The 22629-nt window shown below is 37.7% G+C and overlaps 1 protein-coding gene across 1 annotated transcript; it reads left to right on the top strand.

The window, feature by feature from the left end:
• The first annotated feature begins 398 nt into the window (after positions 1-398).
• Positions 399-13299, top strand: LOC136236118 (uncharacterized). The gene is made up of 4 exons (XM_066026217.1): positions 399-549; positions 1984-2074; positions 2364-2514; positions 12772-13299. Exons 1-4 carry the CDS (start codon positions 435-437, stop codon positions 13099-13101), a joined length of 687 nt encoding a protein of 228 aa, XP_065882289.1. The 5' UTR covers positions 399-434; the 3' UTR covers positions 13102-13299.
• The last annotated feature ends 9330 nt before the right edge of the window (positions 13300-22629 follow it).

Raw genomic sequence — 22629 nt, forward strand, 5'->3', positions numbered from 1 at the left:
TATGGAACAGCCTGCCTACCTCAATCACCGAGATGATTTAAGCTAGCTTATTTAAGTCATATTTAGCTAATTGTGTGTATATATGTACCTATATTGTTTTGTATGCTTGTTCAGGGCACAGCTGAAAAACAGCTTTTGCTGATGCTGTCTCCCTGTTTAAATAACATTAAAAAAAAAAAAAGCTAAACATATAATTCAAGGTTGTTAGGGACAACATCCTTATGGAATTGGTGCGCCTGTAATCCATACCCTCTAGCGCAGGAGGCGCATCCGAAATCGAACTACACTAATCTCACCACTAAATCGATCAAAAGCATTCCCACAAATAGAACAGAGAAGTAATCAGAGGTCGTTCCATCCATTGTTTGTGTATGCGCATGCGTATCGTTTAGCGTGAGTTGAGGACACGTGACGCAGTCGTCGAAGTCGTCGAGATGCCGGAGCTTCGCATTTTCTACGACCTACTCTCCCAGCCATGCAGAGCTGTTGTCTTGTTTCTAGAAGCCAACAAAATCCCTTATGAATCCGTGGTGATCAGTCTAGCAGAAGGTACACACAATCACGCATTAATTCGACTCGACCTCCCCTTACATTCAGTCGCTCATACACAGGCCTGCCAACTCTCACGGGTTTACCGTGAGTTTCACGGTTTCACTACCCTGCTCAAGGGCAGTAGATCGAATCTCACGGTTTTTGAGGCCTACTAACTCTCACGGTTTCACTAACCTTCGTTGGATAGAATCTCACGGTTTGTAGCGTGAATGTCACGGATTTCAAGTTTAAAAAGTCGAGACCTTTTTTCTTTTTGGTCTCAGCATAGCATCTACCAGTTTTTTTTGACTACACACTGCAATACTACAATAAAGGTCCAGAAATCTCAAGATTTTTTTACTTTCCAGGTTGGCAGGCCTGCATACATGCCGAGGTATAATGAGAATGCGGCCTCGAAATGTTACGAATGGTGTGAATGAGAGTTGTAGCCTCGGTTGTAGCCGGCTTCAGAATGTGAAGTAATAAGGGTACAGTGTTGTGTTTTTAGTTTTGTGTGGCAAGGCAATTAACCTTGCTTTCATCGGATTGTGTAATGTGTAATTACAGGGTTAGGGGTGTAAAGGATCTAATGAGGAGTATAGCTCTGCAGGGTGTACCCTAAAGAGGGACAGCATCACTCTACTTGCTCAAAATTCCTTTGAAGTGGTTAATGGAATGTGTAAAATTTATAAAAGCACACCTGTCCTCATAATTTTGTTCTAAATTGTGGCATTTGCATTGCTACAACAATATATAGCTGACAATGCATTTAGCATTTCAATCAGTATACTTCTGCATAGACATTAGTAAGAGTTCATTATACTGAGGAGAATGTCCTACTCTCATACACCCCTGTAGAAGAGCGTATCGTGAAGTTATGACATAACATTTCCGAGTTAACTCATTTCTCTTTGTATAATGTCATTTACTGAACATAGTATTGATTGAATGTGTGCCTAACAACATCGCTAGCAATCAAACTTAACTCGGCCTCTCAACGTTTCTCACTGATCTACAAGCGTATCTTCGTGGGTTTGACAACTTTGTAGGCATTTCCTACCAGGCCATTTGTGAATGTGGCTTTCTTAAGTGTTGCGAGTGTGGGAAAATGCTAACGATTGTTGCACTTTTACGGCTGCTCAAATGTCACAAACCACAACACCTTGTCGTTAACGTTATAACTTCATGATACGCCCTTCTACAGGGGTATATGAGAGTAGGATACTCTCCTCAGTATATATATTATGAACTCTTGGCATTAGTATGTGTATCTGCTGCTTTTTTCCTGATGGTACCACCAGTCCACCACACTGAAACACAGCCAATGCTCTTGGTATAGATATGGTGTTGTACTAGAACTGTTTTTTGTTGTTGATGTTTTGTCATATTGTAGTGGAGATGCATAGCATGTACATTACATTGTTATTTGTAGTGTGTGTTGGTATTTCACAGGTGCTCACATGAAGAATGAAGATCTTGGAAAAGTTAATCCTCGTAGAACCATTCCTGCAATGGATGACAATGGATTTCATTTGTCAGAAAGGTAGTACCTTGAAGTATGCAAAGAGCACTTACACTTCAATTGCATTAAATGTCAGTCTACAGTAGGTATTCCTGAACAGTTTTGTACAAGTATTTATTGTAGAACGTATCAATTCTTTCTAATCACGAAAAGTGGATGGTTTACTTCTAGGGTATTGGTAGTATGTTAAAACCTTGCTCCATAACTTTGTTCAGCATTATAAAATACAAACTAGGAAAAGAGCAATATTGTTTATGTTCTTTGGAATAAAGGAACTCTATATGCTTGCTTACCTTCTATTTCCTTTTAGTGGAGCTATCCTAAGATACCTTGCAGCAAAGTACAAAGTTCCTGACCACTGGTATCCCAGCAAATTTGAGAATCGTGCCAGAGTAGATGAATATCTTGAGTGGAATGACTCTAACTTGAGAGCTGGATCCAGTGGCTTCTTCTATAACAAGGTTCTCTTTTAATATATATATATAGGAGAGCAACTGTGTGTAATAGTGTTATTAAATTCGTTGCTTGAGGTAACATGACAAAGTCAATTCATTACAATTCAAATAAACATCTTGTCATGTGCTAGCATACTTGACTTAGGCTATTTATTTTTGGGATGGCCATTTCATAAAAGTGGGTGACTGAAAGTTGACCATTGGTTATTACAAGTTAAACAGGATTAACTAGCGGGATGAACTTGCCTGGATTGTCACTACACCCAGACTATAGTCATACAGGTCCCCCCTAGCGCATTCCAATAATTTAGGTGTGCACTTCAAAGAGGTCTATAAAGGGGGCCAGTCTGATATTCCAGCACATTTGCAATAGACAGTGTTAGCAAGTGGTTGTTATCTTTCCCTCCCACCCACCTCCTTAATCTCTTCTTCAAATAGTTAATGTGACATGGACAGTGTTCTTTTGTCTCAGAGGAAGTTGGGTGGGTTATTCCCAAAATGCAGAGGAAAACTAACTGATGTGTTATTTTCAGGATGCACTCGACCCTGAAACAACAAGAGGACAGACATGCTTGCTAATATGCAGGCAGTCAATTACCAAGGGTAATGTCCTGCAGACTCTGGTGTCAGTTGGATCTATTTACAGAGCACAAATGTCAAGCCCATAATCCCATCTTTTTTAATGCATAGCTTACATGGATACATTCCAGGATACATTCCAGAATCTGTATGGGACTCAACTGTGACTCATTGATGAGTTGGCACCTAGTTAATTTGTATGTTTTGCCGTCTGAGTGGGCTTGTTTTCGTAACATTCCTTACATAACTGTTCTGACTGTATTTGTCCTGTAGCCTGAGTGCAATATGGCACGAGGGCGTGGGTGAGAGACCAATACAGCATGAGGCAAAGCTATCTACTGTATTCAGCTGACCACAGCAGAGTGCTATATTTTCATATTGCACAAACATGGCAGTGCTTTAACTGGTCATCTTTGTTTGGAGCGTTCATTTTGTAGACATGAACCACATTGGATTTCAGCCATCACATGATTAGTAAGGTACAAGTTTGGTCTTAAAACAAACAGATAGCATCATTTTGGCTACTTCTGGTGACTTAAAATGTTACGCACATGGTCAACAGTTCTGTATTTTCTTTTCAGTGCTGTATGGAAATAATAGTACTCTTATTCGTTTGATCTTCACCCACGTAAGTGCTTTAAGTTATAGTTAAAGCACCACCGCGCATGTGTACGGAAAATACAGCACGAGGGAGTGTGTTGAGAAGCTAATACAGCACGAGACAAAGCCGAGTGCTGTATTTGCCTCGAGACACCCCCTGAGTGCTGTATTTTTCGTACACACAAGCATAGGCAGTACTTTAAGTGTTATATTGTACTTCCTGGTTGTCTGGCTCGGAGCGATTTTCTCTAGTACTCAAACTGCTGCGATTTTCGGTGATCAGGATATCAGTAAGTGTTTATATAATCTATTTCTAGTTGTAGAATGAACTAATAGGATTAGTTAGGCTGGTTTTAGCGATTTACAATGTCACGCACGTGATCAATCGTGCTGTCTTAGTGGAGTTGCTTTGTGATCAGATGATGAGTAAGTATTATTTCTAGCAGTAGAACGGACTGGTAGGACTAGGTTGGCTGGTTTTAGTGATTTACAGTGTGTTGTTTTGTAACATTCCATAAATAAATTCTCCGTACTGTATTTGCCCAAGTGTACTGTATTTGCCCAATTAGCTGCATAACTGTTCTGTATGACTCATACAGTACAGTTATGCAGCTAATAAGTAGTGTATGGACAATACGATACACGGCATTGTTTTGATCCTCCTACGCAAAGTACAATATTACACTTTAATGTAAGGGGAAAAGTGTGCTATGTATTTCCATACTGTGCTAAAGTGTGCTATATTTCCATCAAAGTCTGCATGCTTTATTTTACACTTTGTGTGAACTTGACACAACCATAAACACAACCAAAAATGACCACAATTACCCCCACTAACAAAACTGTCAACAATGTTACCATAACAATTAACACTGAATAAATTAATGGCTACACCCACAAATGTTTGTACAATAATTACGCCATTCAGTTTAAATTGTTCACTAAAACTTCATTGTAAGTCCATTGGTTTGATACAGTAGCCGATGCCTCCAATTTTGTCACATTGATGGCCACACTCACAAAAAATTAGATGGTTGTACATACTGTCCATTACTCATGCACACCGTCTAGCCTTCCTCATTCATTCTCCTCGTCCTGCTGTCCCACTATTAAATGAATTCTGGATCTGACGGATCACAAATCGTGTGATAACTTGGTGTTAATGGCTACAAATTAACCTTCTGCTAATCACGAATAGGCACTAGTGTTCTTACTGCCATTGTGACATTCCAGGTCATCTTAAACTGTATTAAGTGGTTAACTTCTTCTTGTTTGCAACATCATTAAACCAGTTAAAGCACTGCTTATGCTCGTGAACTACAGAAATTATAGCACTCTGGTGTGATCTCCAGCCAAATATAGCACTTGGCTTTGGTTCGTACTACATTTGTCTCTCAACTACACCCTCGTGCTATATTTTCCGTATTGCACTCACTCACCACTATGCTTTAGCTAGTATGCATTTACACTTAATGCAGTGGAGCAAAAAACTGCAACATCCCATATGTGGGCACGTCTTTAGACCACTACAAAAAAGCATGCTAGCCTGGAAAATGGTTTTAATTAGGACTCTGTTAATGGGTGGTTAGGAAGAAAGACAGTGGCACATTAGCACAGTTGTGTGCTAGGGATGATTAATAACTTACGTGGTTAATGCCAGCCATTAATGTGCCTCATTACAATGTGGTTGATACTGGTAAGTAATTGTGTGGTCTTCCTGCTATATGAAGTGTTGAATTGTTCTGTTTGATATATAGAATTTCTTTTATTCATTTAAACTTTACTTTGATCTAATATCTAGTGAGCATTTGAATATAGAAAACCAAACTGAGTTGGGCTGGTTTGGTGGATGTTTATACTGTGAGACAAGTTGTGCTGAACCAAGCCAAACATGGTTACTATTCAATGTGCAGCACTTAATCACAGTCGTTTTTTTAAAAACCATTTTCTAAACAACTGCTTAGTTTTCAGTTGAAGATGTGGATTTGGTGTTCTCCAACTGCAAATATATTTGCCTTTAACCCTTAAACCCGAAGCTTTTTTTTTTGTTTTAAAATGCAAGCACTGAAAATGCATAGTCCAATAAACTGGATCATATGCATGCCTTTTACAACAATGTTCCATAACACAAAAACTGTTAAAGCTATCTGAAAATGACAAACACCATCTTACTCACTGTTAAATTTTGGTTCCATACTTTGTCTTGTCCATCCCTTCCTTTGAAAGAACAAAAGAACTATCTCACTGTCTTTCTTCTTCACATAGTGATGTACAAAGGCCATGACTTGCCATACTTCGTTCTCTTGACGTGATTGCAATTCAGTTGATATGTAGATGTCATGTGATTAATTAAATGTGAGACAAGCACAACGACAATATGAAGGCGAAAGGACACGAAATGACTCAGCGCATTGTAGCAGGTGAGTTCCTAGTTGTATATTGAAAAGTTAGTTAGCTTACTCTTTGCCAGTTAATAAAATCTGTATTTCTAAGAGATCAGACGAACACTTCATGAGATATTCCTGTTTGAAACCAAAAAAAGTATGTGCGTTTCCAATTTGTTTTTTTATCAAATCCAGCCAGTGTTCTGGATTATGCGGGCTTAAGGGATAAAATGTTTGGGTCTCTGTCCTCGATCGTGACCTGCTTTACACATATCTAAGGATAGTAACCGTAGAACTGAGTCATATGTAACTGAATTTTGGAAAAATGTTCCTAATCACACTTTAGAACTGCAAAGCTGTCTGTTTATAAAACATGATATTTTGTTCAATTTCAGAAATTCCAGGGTTTTCTTCAGAGTTTTGTTCTGTGTCATCATTTTAGTCCAGCATCATCACTTGATATACTAACCCTTGGTTAAACACCATTTCAGTGTAGTAAATTAGTATGTAGTGGTGACCACTTTTGACACAAACAACAGGAAAATGTTATTCCAATTGGTGGATGACTTGACTTACAGTATCTTTCATATCTTTATCTAGTGGTGGGTGATAGCAAAATTTTCACAAGACGATCGATAGTAATGAAAATATCACGATAACAATATGTATCACCATAGTATCTAAATGACAGGTCAGTAGTTAGCTGCTTGTACAATTGAGAATTTTGTGAACAAACTTGCTAATTTATACATTGTTTACACCTAATCATTGCTCCTTTCTTATGAAAAGGCAAAGAATATGGTTCATGAATAGAACTACTTACTAGTCATTTAGAAGTGTTACATCCATCACAATAGTGTAGAGGCTAATATCACAATACGATTTGAAAATTAATATCATGATATTCAATATTTTTACTATTGCCCAGCTCTATCTTTGTCGAGATTGTACTCTACATAGTCTGGAACAGTGGCGGAGGAAAGTATGAAAAGTTGGGAGGCTGAGTATAGCTATTGTGGCTATACATGCACAGTGCGCGAAGCGTACTTGGAGCATGCAGAGCATGCTCTCCTTCTAGGGTGTCTGGGGGCATGCCTCCCCCTGAAATTTTTTGAAAAACAAGTGCTATGAGATTGAATCTGGAGGCAGTTTTAGCCAATAATCTTAATCACAGTGATGCTAGATAAATAGCTACAGTGACCCTGTAAGCACGCTGACAAGCGTATACGGTATTGATCACATGATACGTCTTATGACGTCATAAAACACATTTGTTGGGGGGGCTCTGCCCCTGTTTTTTGAAAGTTGGGGGGCCTGTAGTCCCCACCTTCTGCCGCCACTGTGGAATACAATGCAACCCATTCCAGTGACACTTCTTTGATTAGTGGGAAATTAAAAGAGCACATGTTTAATGGCGAAAAGAGATTATTATCAAGCATTTTGGCATCATGTAGGCTATCCAATACAGCATCTCAGGTAAGACCAATACTGTTGCTAGCAGAAAGCACATATTCATTGATGAAATCTTGCTTAACTTTTCCTGGCATGACTTTAGTTAAACTGTCAAATTTAATGACACTATTTTCATACCACACAGCTCCTTTAGGTTTCCAAAATACTCGACCCTTTTTCCCATTTTGGGTTGCCATATGTACTTTAGATCCCTGCTTATCAAAACTCTGTCCACTAGCTTTTTCCAAGGTCAAAGTATTGATTAGTGGAAACAGCTACCGTGGTCAGAACTTTCATAAATTCTGGATGGGACTGTTAGAAGATCAATTTGTAAATGAGTACACATCATGGAAATTACTCTCTCTTGATTACCTTCAATGTGTTGTTGCAATACAACAACAGCTGCAGTAGAATGTTGCAATTCCACAACACTCTGACTGACTGGACTGGACTTCTGTGGTACTGGTGATTGATGTAGATACAGACCTTCCCTGTGGGCAGCAACACTTATTAATACAATGTAGTCTGCAAGTTGTTTACTGCAACCACTGCTCTACCCACAAATTCCTGCCTTTTACACTTGTTAATGGGCCAAGTCATTTGTGAACCCACTTCAAAGTTGTGAAAGATGCAATACAATAATTTGATAAGGGTAGCAGATTTTTGAACTTTAGAAAGCAGCATGAATAATTCTCTTTGATGTTGACACAGTTAATGAGGTTATTATTACCACTTAGAGACCTGAGGTTAGGGCTCTAAGTTTCATTTAGAGACCTGTTGTCACGTGAGACTGTTATGGTAAATTCAACAACACTTCAAAGAGTTTTCTATGTCACTGATCTAATTAGTGGTTGTATGGTTAAGTGAGATTTGGGTTTTTACCTTCATCAGCCATACCAGCACTTGACCAAGCTAGCTGTCAAACCGACTGAGCTAGCTGCTTGATGCATATTACAGCTACCCCAACAACGTTCCACATCACAACTAGCTAGCCATCAGTGAAATTACTGGTGTTGCGAGTTTACAGCAAGCATGTTTGCGTTCTTGTGCTTGTCAGCACTGTCGCCATTAGACCATCAACACACTTCAGCTGTGTTATTGCACCTGTTTGTAACATTTGTCGCTTCATAGCCAGCTGTTATAAAGCTTGTCACTTCGTGGCCAGTTGTTATAAAACTTGTCGCTTCGTGGCCAGTTGTAATAAAGCTTGTCGCTTCGTGGCCAGTTATAAAGCTTGTCGCTTCGTGGCCAGTTGTAATAAAGCTTGTCCCTTCGTGGCCAGTTGTAATAAAGTGTCGCTTCGTCGCCAGCTTGTATTAGCTAGTAAAGAAGCCTTGGAACTAAATAACAGCTGCTAAAACAACACTAACCTGGCCACTAAGCCGCGGCACACGCAAACACGCTGTAAAGGACCTTACCTAGCATGACTCTATGCTTCTTTTGTCAGTGCTAGTAACGAGCTGCTTTCTAAATAGGTTAGATACCCACTGTCGGTTTTTAGTAGGTTGAAACCCTCGCGCTTGGTTTGGCACCTCGGCAGGCATTAATTAGTGACCTCGGCTGCGCCTCGGTCACTAATTAATGCCACGCTTCGGTGACCAAACTGCGCCCTCGGGTTGTCAACCCTACTAAAAAACCTCCAGTGGGTATCTAACATACACTTATTTGCTGGCAGCACCTGGTTTCATTTGTAGCAAGATGCTCTTCTTCAGATGTGGCTGCACGACGCTTCCAATCTTCCTGGGCTCTTCTAACAGCATCTGCTTGCTTTATTCCATAACTCAAATAAGCACTGGCACTAACAAAGTATTGATAATGGTTAACTGGCACTTTATGAACTGAGTTTGGTTCATTTGCCAACCAATATAGACTCTTTCTCCATTTAAATAGTTCACGTGGTTGTTTGTAAATCAGCATTTTTAAGCATACATGTAGCACTACCCCCTCCCCCCTAGTGCACGGTTTGTATGCTTGGCTGAAAATTGTGGACCACCCCACATCTCATTTACTAAACTACCAGAAGACTTGTTGATTGAACTTATAACCAGTTCATGGGAGCTGGCACAGAACCGATCAATAGTTACCAGTTCATGGGAGCTGGCACAGAACCGATCAATAGTTATCTAGCTATGACTCCATCAATTTTGCTAAACACATCTTCAGACAACTTACTGCATTGTAAAACCATGATCACATCATTGTGCACTCAGATGCTATATTACACTACTATACTCGGCCACCTGATAAGAATGCTTTCTAGTCTGACCCATAAATCAAGGTAACATATGGAATTACTTCACCAACCACTACATCCGAGACTATATTAAACGTGTAGTAATGTCATGTGCAATCACCTAATAGCTACAACATCATATGTACAATATAGCAGTGTTAGCAGCAGTTACTGGAGAACTTGTGACACTGGGAAGAGTAATCACACTATAGTATAAGGAGGTGCACAAATATTAGCCAATTTGAGGTGATCTACAGATTCATGCCAAAAGAATGAGGCCGAGTTGTTGTTCAATACTGAGAAAACTTGAAGAGCTGCTTTCATTCAGTCTTCAGTGCTCATTGTCACTCTAGCTACTAGCAAAGTCACACTGACTGTGTAACGGGTTCAAATTCCAAGGTTCGACCATGTACTTGGCTTTATACACCTTCACTGACAGCTTCTGACACCCTCACTTGCTAGCAATACAGCCAATACAACGAATGCACATTATAGAGAAATACTCCATTTCCTTATTTCCCATTTCTGGTTTCCTAATTTCCCATTCCTCCTTTTAGTAACACCCTACAACCTTCACGTACACATTACATCACAAATGCAGCTACACCCATCATCTACTTTTGTTGCAGACAAACACAATTACAAATAAAAATAATAAATAAATATACAGAAAGTTCAAAACTGCAAGATTACTTGCCTTGCGCTAAGGCGCTCGGCGATTAATAGTGTCCGTATGCCATACTATTTGGCAAGAGAAAACTTCAGTGTTTTTACAAGTGGTAGGATTTTGAGTAAAGAGTTTGTTGTTAATAGCCCAAACAGATTGTTTAAGATAAGATTGGCAGATTTTAGCATGGCAAAGTGTACCCAATTCAAAATCTTTCCTCGTAACTTTCTTGCTATAAGGCATATATGTATAACCAAGAGCCCATGCATAAGCACCACAAAGCCTTGTGGCACTTATGGGCTCATAGTATAACTCGGCTTAATATTAATATATCACAAACATAGCATGGACAATAGTTGTGTGGTTGTTCTTTGTGGTGTTTAAGCCACTTTTTCTCTATCCACTCTGTTTTCTGTACAACTGTTAAAAAACCAGTGGTTTACATGCTCAGGGGATTACCCTGTGTTTCAATTAGTTATCAAGATGGCTGGTACAGAAATTTAGTTTGTTTAGTTTATTCTGTGGTGCAGTTGTTTAATCGTAAAGTGTAACAGCTACTGTTTTTAGAAGATCTGGATATTTTAGTAGTAATGGTAGTACTCATGCATCCACTCACATGGCTTCTTGTAATTTATTGCTTTATAGACTTAATTAATGGAGAGGCTTTCTGTTTGTTTGTAGGAAGACTTTTTATATTACTGCAAATACTTGTACTTGCCATGCAAACTATCCTTAGCAATGTTGGTTCTCACTTCTCAGAGCATTTGTACCGATTACCAATATGGTAGAAATTGCAATATCAATAACCAATCTAATTACTGATCAGATTATTGGCACATCTCTCTCTATAGTACTTGACAGGATAGTGACAATAATTGCTTCTTGTAATCGTGAAGGTATTATGAAAGCAGCATCTCACATGTAAAACTATTTCAAGTTCCCCCTTGTCAATCGTGATTTGAGAGCATTGAACAATGATTTAATGCTCTCAAATCAACAGTATTTGAACAGTATTTGCATGGTTGAGTATTTCAGGAGCTTATAAATGCCGAATGCCTTTGCAGTGGTTGATCTAGATGGGTTTCTGGGGTTTCGAGAGAAACCCCCTTTTAAATTTAACTCAATGGAAGTCTAAATACATAAAACATTGTTGTACTGACAATTTGTCATATCAAACAACTATATACCACTGTATTTCAATAGCATGCATGCAGCTGCACTTAACTGACACCATTGATAGCTATTAAACCCTCAGCAACACCTCACTTTTCATCTCCCACTGCATTAAAAATGATCGAGATACTCTAATAGAGCAGTCAAGCAACTACTCTAATAGAACAATCAAAGCATCCGCCATTGCTTTGACACTTTTAAACTCCTGGTATTTCAATCTTGAATAGCCTTGTGTTATAAGCCATTTCTCTGTTTGTGTGTATGTGTGTACATCAGGCTTGTTGTAATTACTCACTGAAAATAATCAGTACAATTACAATTACTTTTTGAAGCCAATCTAATGATTACAATTACAATTACTTCAATATGTAAAATAATGATTAATAATTACAATCACTTTTCAATTACTATTGTACATTGGGGTACAACAATAACTTACAATTCTCCAGCATTAATCTTAACTGTTCAAACTTTTTTGGTAATAGTCTACATCTATTCGGTATGAGAACATTGCCACTATGGCTGAATACTCACTCAAATGGTGCAAATGTTGTTTTTTGCTATTGTACTTAAAATGGAGTATTTGTTTGCTTTTAAAGGGCTTTCATCCTTTGTAAACTCTGTGTCATCTAGATACATTTAAATTCTTTCTTTACTATTGAACATATGTACTCCATAGATATCCCATACTGTACATAAAATGTTAAATTATGTGGTCAACAAATACATGCCTATAATTTCAATAATTTACTGCAGCTGCATGGGCCACATGTCATACACATGGGGTTGTGTACATAGTATAGTCAAGTTATGGAGTAGTACTTTTATATAGCATAACTTTGATTCCTTACGTTTAATTACATAATGATTATTGACTGAACAGCTAATTACAATTACAATTACCATTACTTTTATGCTCAGTGAGCAATTACAATTACAATTTCTTAAAAACTGCTAATGATTAGTAATTAATTACAATTACAATTACAATAAGCAAAAATTAAAGTAATAATATTAAATTGGACATAAGAGCACCAAGGAATATTAACACTATCATCAAAATATGCATTACTCCATTGTAGTTCTTATACTGAATGAATGCACACATCCATATGATGTGGGATGTGTAAAAGAGAGTGGACAGATAATGATACTGTAATTCTTTTTCATTGTAGTTTGCTCGTCCAAAAGTCTTTGGTCTTCCAGCTGATCTTGTTAAAGCAGAAGAAGGTAAAGAAAAGCTTGAGAAAGCCATCACAACATTTGAGAGCTACTTTTTGAGTAGAGGAAAATTTATTGGTGGAGATGATATTTCTATTGCTGACCTGAAGCCATTGTGTGAGCTAACCCAAATATCTATGACTGATTATAAACCCTACCAGGATGGCTCTAAGGTTGATGTTTGGATGAAGAACTGTAAAGAGATATTAGGACCAGCGTATGACAAGGCTCATAAATTTGTTAATGATGTAATTGAGCAGGGCTTGTTCAAGTCTAATAGTTAACCATGTCGTGGTGGCCATGACTGAGATTGATACTGTTGATTGACTATGTATTTGTTACTTGTTAACATTTTACAATCTTTGTAGTAACACAATTGACAAAGAATATGCAAATGTTGCTGTCTTGGTTGCAAGTTTATATAGCAATAACTAATGGCCAATACTTTCAGTATACCTCTTACTTGATTGATTGATTTGTAACTGGAATAATCAGGGGTGGATCTAGGATTTCCCAAGAGGGGTGCTAAACTAGGGGGCATCTATAGCGGGGGCTGGAAACTAGTTGATACAACTAGTAGTGTAGTGAGAGAAGCACACTCAGCATAAGGAGCATGCAACATCAAAGGGCATGCATGCCCTTACAGGAAAAGTTTGCTTTCTGAGATCAAATATGGCAATACTGAGGATTTCCAAATCTTTGCAACACATCTGAAACAGCAAAGCAGAAAAATGTGATCCAGTACGTCACTTCCTTTTTACCCATTCAACGGTTATGATTCAATCAAGTCATTTGTTGATAGATTTTATACTCGTGTGTCAGTGTTTCACTGGTCTCATGGTGTGTTATAAGAATTTTAAATTTCACGTGATGGACGTGCACGTCAGTGAACGCATTGCATTTTGGTGTTGCAAAGATTTGGAAATCCTCAGTAACATTGACTGAATAAGCATTGTGAGCCACTTCAATTATTTTCTAGCCATGGTAACTATAGCTTTCATTTAAAATGAACAACATATAGTATGGTATGCTTGAGTTCAAAGTTGAAGTTCAAGGAGTCTAGGGAAGTTGGTCTTGTTCTTTATAGTTTAATGAATTGTATATAATGGTTGATGTTCTATTCAGATAGCCATTCTTTTATGCAAACAGGCATTCCTACACAACAGTCAATGGGAGCCAACATCGGTTTATGAATACAGTTAAGTGGTACAACCTGGCTGCTAATCAACTTATTCAATAACCTTTTCCCATGCATTTAATTGTAGGTTGGAGTGACAACAGTTGGGTACGCGGCACTATACCTACACAAAATGTTCTAAATTGTTCTATGTATATACACAGGTGACATCTTTGCCGCTAGTTACCTTATTGATGATAATTAATTGATTGCATTATTTTGTCACACTTTAGGCATAATATATTACTATTAGCTAATGTGCAATTAAAATATTTTAATGGTAAAAGATATAACTGCATGTACAAAAATCAATAATCTAAAATGTCCACAAACATACTTAACATATCTAGTTTCTTTTCGGTGTATGTATCATCGGCATGCTTACAAAAACAATCTTAGGTAAATAAAGTTTGGCTACTACAATGGGATATAAAACTTCACTACCACTATATTATATAGCTGTGCCACTAGGTCCTACATTTCTTATATTTGATTCATCCCGGCCATCCCTTTTCGGAAAGTTTTACAGGGACATGCTGTTATTCTCAACATCAGGAGATGGAGCGATTTTCTTCACATTTGGTATGTAGACTCCCCTAGCTGGGCGGCACGTCTCTAGCAAATTTGGTTCCAATCGGATAAGGGATCACAGAGCTACATAGGTGTGAAAATTGCGTTTTCTTTCTTCCTGTTAATATACTCACGGTGTGGCGCGCCGACTTCTTGGGCCGCACGACACACTACCGTGTGTCTTGATATGATCATTTCTACAAGGAACCCATTTAACCCACTTTTTGGCTATGAAAAGCTACAGGATATGGTAAGTACATGACAGAAGAACTTGTAGGGACTGTGCCAAAAATTACATCATTGTTCTATTCCACATATCTCCAAAAATATACATTATTCATTGTCTCTCAGAATTTATGCAGCCATTTCCGAGATACGAGCGAACAAAATTTCGTTTTAATTTCTTCGTTTTTTTTCTTCATCTTCTTTATTTCGCACACTTCGTAAAATTCGCCATACAACACGAATGCGTGCTCGGATTGGGCTGAAATTTGGCACACTTAAAGGGCTCATTAAGGCGGATCTCCGTACCAACTTTGGTAGGAATCCGATGAACATTCACGGAGTTATGACCGATTATTTGCGTAAAATAAGGTCGAAGGTCTGTCACGCCTACAGGGTAAACCCCTTGGAGGAATCAGTTGAAAATTGATATGTAGATGGAGCAACCATCGTAGGAGTGCCTTTTTGTGGTTTGAAAGGAATCGAGATAAACACCATGGACCATGGAGATATGACACAAAACCCAACCTGTGTCAAAATTATGCGATCGATTTTTTGAATAAAAAAACTATTAGTTTTCGTGTCTACCAGGCAAACCGCTTAGAGCAACGAGCTGAAAATCAGTATGTAGCTGGAATAATCATTATAGAAAGTCCTTGCAGTAGTACAGAAGAATGGGATTACAAATCACTGAGTTATGATTCGAAAGGCAACTACGTGCAGCAAATGCGAGATCGAGATACTCTAATAGAAAAGTCACCCTAATAAAGTATTTATAATTTACTCAGTTATATTACATTGCAAGTTATTCTGTAGGGAATTCAGCTACAAACAAGTCACCCTGTAGTCAGATCAGCTAGAAGAAGGTACCTAATAGAGAGTTCAGCTACAAAGAAGCCATCATGTAGAGAGTTCAGCTCAAATAAATCACCCTGTAGAGAATTCAGCTACAAAAAAATTGCACTGTAGAGAGATCAGCTAGAAGAAGTTACCTTGTAGAGAGTTCAGTTACAAAGAAACAATCATGCAAAGAGTTTAGCTGTAAACAAATCACCCAGTAGAAAGTTCCGCTGTGAACAGATCACACTGTAGAGAGTTCAGTTAGAAACAAGTCATCCTGTAGAGAGATCAGCTAGAAGAAGTCACCTTGTAGAGAGTTCAGTTACAAAGAAACAATCATGCTAAGAGTTTAGCTGCAAACAAATCACCCAGTAGAAAGTTCCGCTATGAACAGATCACAGTGTAGAGAGTTCACTTAGAAACAAGTCATCCTGTAGAGAGATCAGCTAGAAGAAGTTACCTTGTAGAGAGTTTAGTTACAAAGAAACAATCATGCAAAGAGTTTAGCTGCAAACAAATCACCCAGTAGAAAGTTCTGCTATGAACTGTAGAGAGTTCAGTTAGAAACAAGTCATCCTGTAGATAGATCAGCTAGAAGAAGTCACTTACAAAGAAACCATCATTTAGAGAGTTCAGCTTCAAACAAATCACCTGTAGAGAATTCAGCTACAAACAAATCACCCTGTAGAGAGTTCAGCTACAAACAAGTCACCCTGTAGAGAGATCAGCTAGAAACAAGCCACCCGTAGAGAGTTCAGCTGGAAGAAGTTACATTGTAGAGAGTTCAGCTACAAAGAAGCTACCATGTAGAGAGTTCAGCTGCAAACAAATCGCCCTGTAGAGAATTCAGCTACAAACAAATTACCCTGTAGAAAGATCAGCTAGAAGAAGTTACCTTGTAGAGAGTTAAGCTACAAACAAATCACCCTGTAGAGAGTTCAGCTAGAAACAAGTCACCCTATAGAGAGATCAGCTAGAAACAAGTCACCTGTAGAGAGTTCAGCTAGAAGAAGTTACATTGTAGAGAGTTCAACAGTTTAGCTGCAAACAAATCGCCCTGTAGAGAATTCAGCTACAAACAAATCACCCTGTAGAAAGATCAGCTAGAAGAAGTTACCTTGTAGAGTGTTCAGCTACAAACAAATCACCCTGTAGAGAGTTCAGCTACAAACAAGTCATCTGGTAGAGAGATCAGCTAGAAAGGATCACCTTGCAGAGGTCAGCTACAAAGAAATCACCCTGCTTCATCTTTTCTTCTTCCTGTAGTAAAGAAAAAAATGACAGGTTAAAAAGCCCTAAAGCCGGCCATAGGCCGGCTTTGGGGTATACAAATACAAAAAGAAGTGAAATCTAATCCAAAACAGCCAAGCTGTAAAAAAAGAGTGCGGCCCTGAGAAAGGCTATGGTGAAAAAAGATGTGAAATCCAAGGTGGTGGCCAAGAAATGGCTGTGATGGTAGGATAATGGTAAAAATTTTAATAACGACAATTCAGGTGAATTTGGTGCCGCTTGATCTTGGCACAAAATTCACCTGAATTGTCGTTATTAAAATTTTTACCATTAACCTACCATCACAGCCATTTCTTAGCCGCCACCTTGGATTTCACATCTTTTTTCACCATAGCCTTTCTCAGGGCCGCACTCTTTTTTTACAGCTTGGCTGTTTTGGATTAGATATATATATATATATGTCTCAATAATGTGTATTAATATGAATAATGTGTATTTTATTAATACAGTGACTACACGTGATTACCTCCCATAATTATTGTACATCTTTCTTTTGACTCTTTAGATGGCTGACACAGCAAATCTAATTTCAATAAATTCTTTTTTGATACCTGACTAATGAAGTAAAGGAATAAGAAGATGTACTTCCAGAAGATGATTCGTCCAAACATGGAATGGAATAGCTACCACTTCCCTTTACTTTTGCAACAAATTGTTGATGGGGCTTTGAAGCAGGAAAATTTTAGATATAATCAATTAAGGCAGGATAGATAATTTAGTGGCATGGAAAGATGGTTAGTGATAGAGAACTAAACTTTTTTGATGACTGCTCTATTAGAGTATCCAATAGAAAATTAATTGTTATTATTAGTGTATCTATTATCACAATACAGGAATAATAATTATTACATTTTCTGCCTATGCATACAAAATCAATGCTTACACCCTTTAAATTGATGTTAAGCATATAGAAACATGTGTTATATAATTTACTTACAGGTGAAAGAGTGAATTATATTGTATACGGGATCACATATGAGCTACCGCCCTAAGTACATCATCTTATACATATTCTCTTATACCATGTGGGATTCTTTATTAACATAATGTGACCCAATTTAGGAAAATCAGTCTTAATGTCACATTTGACAATTAACTCAAATATTTATGACCTAAATTAAGTATTCCAAGCAATTAATTGATCAGCTTTACAATGGTTACAATTGTTAGTCAGTACCTTGATTTACTACAAATTCTGAGAAATAATCTAACAGGTACCAAACTGTCTTAACAGTACAGGGGTGGATCCAGGAGCTGGCAAGGGCAGGGACACAAACAAGCTAAGTTGTAGGTGGTTGGGCCGTGGAGAGTGCATTCTCTTATTAGTTGCTGTATATTTGAAGCAGCAAATAATCACCTCTTAGTAGTAGCTCACTGTAGCAACACAATAATTATTTTTAGAGGTGCTCAGTTGCTTTGACTTCGGTTTCAGGTGAGTTTGCAATAAATGTACATCTTTTTCATGAGTTATATAGCTTGGCCTGACAAGTATGTTTAGTATATTTCAATCAAAGAAGTAGCTATGGGTCCTCCACAATGGTGTGAATGGAATGGAAGGAGGGAGGGAGGGAATTTGCCCCAAATGCCCTATCCTGGATCCGCCATTGCAGTGACACAGTGAATTGTGAATTTCTAATTATTTTACACGTGACATTAAGACTGATTTTCCAAAATCGGGTCACAAGTATGGAAGCATAAAACAATTCAGTTGTCAAGTGAGGTAAATGCATGCTACTTGCAAATGTGGAGAAAAAGAAGGATGTTTGCAAGTCCGTCTATTTCAAATCTTCAGATAAATAGAATCTCCCACTGTAGATATCATAAAGCACCAACAGAAACTCAGTAAATTGGCTGTACATGAAAGAAGAAAGAGAACATACTATAATTAAGGATGTGGGAATTATGAACAAATAATTTTAGAAATAGTGATAAGAGTTAAGTCACTCAGGAATTTGAAACAGTCTTCTCACACTGTTTGTATTATAGATTAAGACACTAAATAGAGCAGTCACTCACTCTAACAGAATGATCAGAGGAAAGTGCCAAGTACTCTTTTACTACATTAGACACTAAGCATTCTGCTAAACTTCCTTGCAAAAGCAATTATCTCAACATTTTGGTTACAAAAGATTATGAAAATAGAATACAATTTATATAATAGACAACTTACTGGAATATAATAATGGTAAAAATTTAAACATAATTCCTACAACGTATTTAAATGGTTGTATTACTATGCACATGTGCAGGTAATGCAGAGAATCATGGTGGTGGAATGGTGGCATCCTTGCAAATAGGGCAAAGAGGCATAAAACTGATTAGTTACTTAACAATAGTGATATAATAGATTTACTGTGCTTAATTTACAAAATAAAACAATGATGCTAAAATACCAGCAAGACAAAAATACGACATGATGTATCTAACCTCAGGGGCGTAGGGAGGGGGGGGGGGGGTTCCGGGGGGTTCAGGAACCCCCCCTGTAAAATTTAGACTTCTGCAAGCAGGATCCTAACACACCATTTAGTGTGGCAGGACAAAATGAGTGAGCAATATAGTGTAATGACACAGCACAACAATTGATACAACTTACATTCATCTCTCAGGGAAGGATTTACGGAGGTAACATGAGCCCTCTTCAAAACTTGTTAAAAAGATCGATATACTCTAATAGAGCAGTCAGGTATATACTCTAATAGAGCAGTCAGGTATACTCTAATAGAACATGCATGTAAATATCCATGTCCATATGAAGTTTATCAGACATTCCAACATTAAATGCAAAACTTAGCATGACGTTATACTGCTATAATTTTCTTGACAGTGGCTGGTCTACTTTATTGTATGATTATTAATTAGTTAACTATTATTGTATATAAGTTTTTGCTATGTAGTTGCAAATTTGTTAAATTCTTTTTGTACAGATCAGGCTTTACAGGCTCCTTGAGCCTTCTTTACCTGTAATACTAATACTAATACTATAGCTTTGGTGTGCAATGTTTAAAGATATAGAGCTCCAGTAATTTATCACTTGTGTTATGCAAAATAAATTCATGCTATGCATATTTGTATAGTTATATTGTTTTGGTTGTCATTTGTATCAGTGGATTCATGGCTCCTATACCGCAGTGAGATATAACCATCACTTACAGATTACTATATGTGTCTCTATGTGCTATGCTGTCTGTTTCCACTAGGTGACTTTATCTAGTACTACCTTCATCCCAGGGGCACTTAATGCATCATAATTAATGTACTTTTTGCATAAAATATAGCAATTTGCTGAGTTCTGATTTATTAAAATATTGAAAGTCTCTCAGCGGCTGGGGGCTGTGCCCCCAGACCCCTGCTTCTAGTAACTCAATGCTGGTGCTGGAACCCCCCTTCAAAAAATCCTGGCTACGCCCCTGCATAGCTAGCTAGTAGTACAGTTTTGATTAAAATACTGAACTTTATGTCAGGTCAAGATCAATAACTCGTGAAAATATGCACATAACATTAATTTATAGTTACAAATTCACAGCGAATTAGTCAAACTAGCCATAAAATTGTCACTCAGCACCTTCAAACGTACTAAAGCGCCTCTAAAAATAATTATAGTGTTGTTGCCTTTAAAGACCTTTTAAACAGCTTTTAAGACTTCACAACCATCTGCAAAGGCCAAAATGGCAAAGTCGACACTGAGATACTACTAAGAGGTGATTTTTTTTGCTGCTTCAAAAACGCAGCAATTAACAAGAGAATCTGGGTCTCCCCAACCACTTACCACTTAACCTGTTTGTGCCCCTCCCCTTGCCAGCTGCTGGATCTGCCTCTGCAGCCCATGCACTTCCCTAGGTGAAAGCTACCATACACAGATACTGTGCGATAACGACGCATGCGCAATAACTATTATTCCAAACAAAACACAACATACATCAGGCCTGCCAACTCTCACGGGTTTACCGTGAGTCTCACGGTTTTACTACCCTGCTCAAGGGCAGCAGATCGAATCTCACGGTTTTTGAGAAAAGTCGAGACCTTTTTTTTTTTTTTTTTTTTTTTTGGTCTCAGCATAGCATCTACCAGTTTTTTTTTACTACACACTGCAATACTACAATAAAGGTACAGAAATCTCAAGATTTTTTTACTTTCCAGGTTGGCAGGCCTGCATACATATAGGTTACAACAAACATATACATTATAGCTAGTAGGGCTGGGAGATAGTATATGCATATCGGAATATCGGGATAGTATCACTAGCTATCAGTATCGCCTATATCGCTTGAAAATTTACTACTATCGGACAGTAATTAACAAGTAAAATACGGAGAAATATCTGCAAAATAGCTACTTTATAATAATAACTTTTTGGAACAAGAATCAGCCTAAAAGGCTGTTTAATATCTTATGCAAAATACATGCATGGGTACATCCCTCCTTACAACTCTCTTTGAAGGCAACTAGTAGGAAATACTGAGGTGAATATCACTATCGTTTTACTATCGTCTATCGTGAACAGTGTCTTGAATGATATCGTTCGAACAGTGAAAATTTCACTATCGCTCAGCCCTACATTATAGTATACAGCAACAGACCACAGTGACCGGATTTGCAAAAAAGGTACCTTTTTCACACACAAAATTTGACCCATTTTTTGAACTTTAAAGCTTCATAACTTTTTGATCATGGCATATAATTGCTTGAAATTTTCAATGAATGTAGCTACAGTGTCTGGCTACATTGTGATACTAAGAGCAAGTTAATCAGTATAAGGAGTCAAGTGTTACATCATTTTGTTTGCTGGTATTCAAATGTGTGGAAAAGGTACCTTTTCGCAAATCCAGTCACCTATGGTGATACAATGCTAATTACAGTTTACATGATACAGATACAAAATCCAGCATAGCTAAACTTATATAGCTTGCATACCTCTTGAATGAATATTAGCTACTAAAGCTGCAAACAAGTCAGTTGCTCCTTGTGAGGTCCACTGAAATCTGCTATGCCTATAAAGACTGAAATCTGAGCTGTAAATTTCACTGAAGCAGTAAAAAATGAAGACACTACAGAATTGTGGTTTCTAAGATGCCTTATATGTACAACACTTAAATGATTTCTATTATGTAATATAACTTGCATAGACATGGAGAATACAGATGATGTACCCGCATCGTATTCCTCACCCTCAAAAACCTTAGCAGCAATCAACTTCTCTCTCCACGACATTTTAATGCAGCGAAACGAGTGTAATCTTGTTCTATCTCAAGCTGTATTGCCAGATGATCAAATGGAATCATCAAGCAATTGACTAGACCCACTAGTACAATGTAAAAATCATAGTAATCATACCCTCAAATTTTTAATCATCAATTGTCGAAGTATTAGAAGCCAAAATAAAAGAAATGAGTTATCTGCACTACTTTTACACTACAACATTGATATCGTCCTTGGAAATGAATCTCATATCGATTCTACATTTTTATCATCCGAAATCTTACCTAGCTCTTACAAAATTATCAGAAAAGACCGTTCATTGGGTGGTGGTGGCGTATTTATAGGTTTTAGAGACAGTATTATTATCTCAGAACTTTCAAATCCATCTAATGAAGCAGAAATGATCTGGGCAAAACTCCAAATCCCAAATAGCAAACCTTTGTGTCTGTGTTCATTTTATAGACCTCCTAATAACAATGTCACACCTATTACCATGTTAAATAACTTTCTTTCAAAC

Source organism: Dysidea avara, chromosome 10, assembly GCF_963678975.1.
Source record: "Dysidea avara chromosome 10, odDysAvar1.4, whole genome shotgun sequence".
NCBI lineage: Eukaryota > Metazoa > Porifera > Demospongiae > Dictyoceratida > Dysideidae > Dysidea > Dysidea avara.

Excerpts from the sequence above, each read along its gene's own strand:
- LOC136236118 (XM_066026217.1), top strand. The coding sequence starts at position 435 with ATGCCGGAGCTTCGCATTTTCTACGACCTACTCTCCCAGCCATGCAGA. Across the intron at positions 2,075-2,363 it reads GGATTTCATTTGTCAGAAAG|TGGAGCTATCCTAAGATACC; the intron begins GTAGTACCTTGA and ends ATTTCCTTTTAG. Across the intron at positions 2,515-12,771 it reads GTGGCTTCTTCTATAACAAG|TTTGCTCGTCCAAAAGTCTT; the intron begins GTTCTCTTTTAA and ends TTTTCATTGTAG.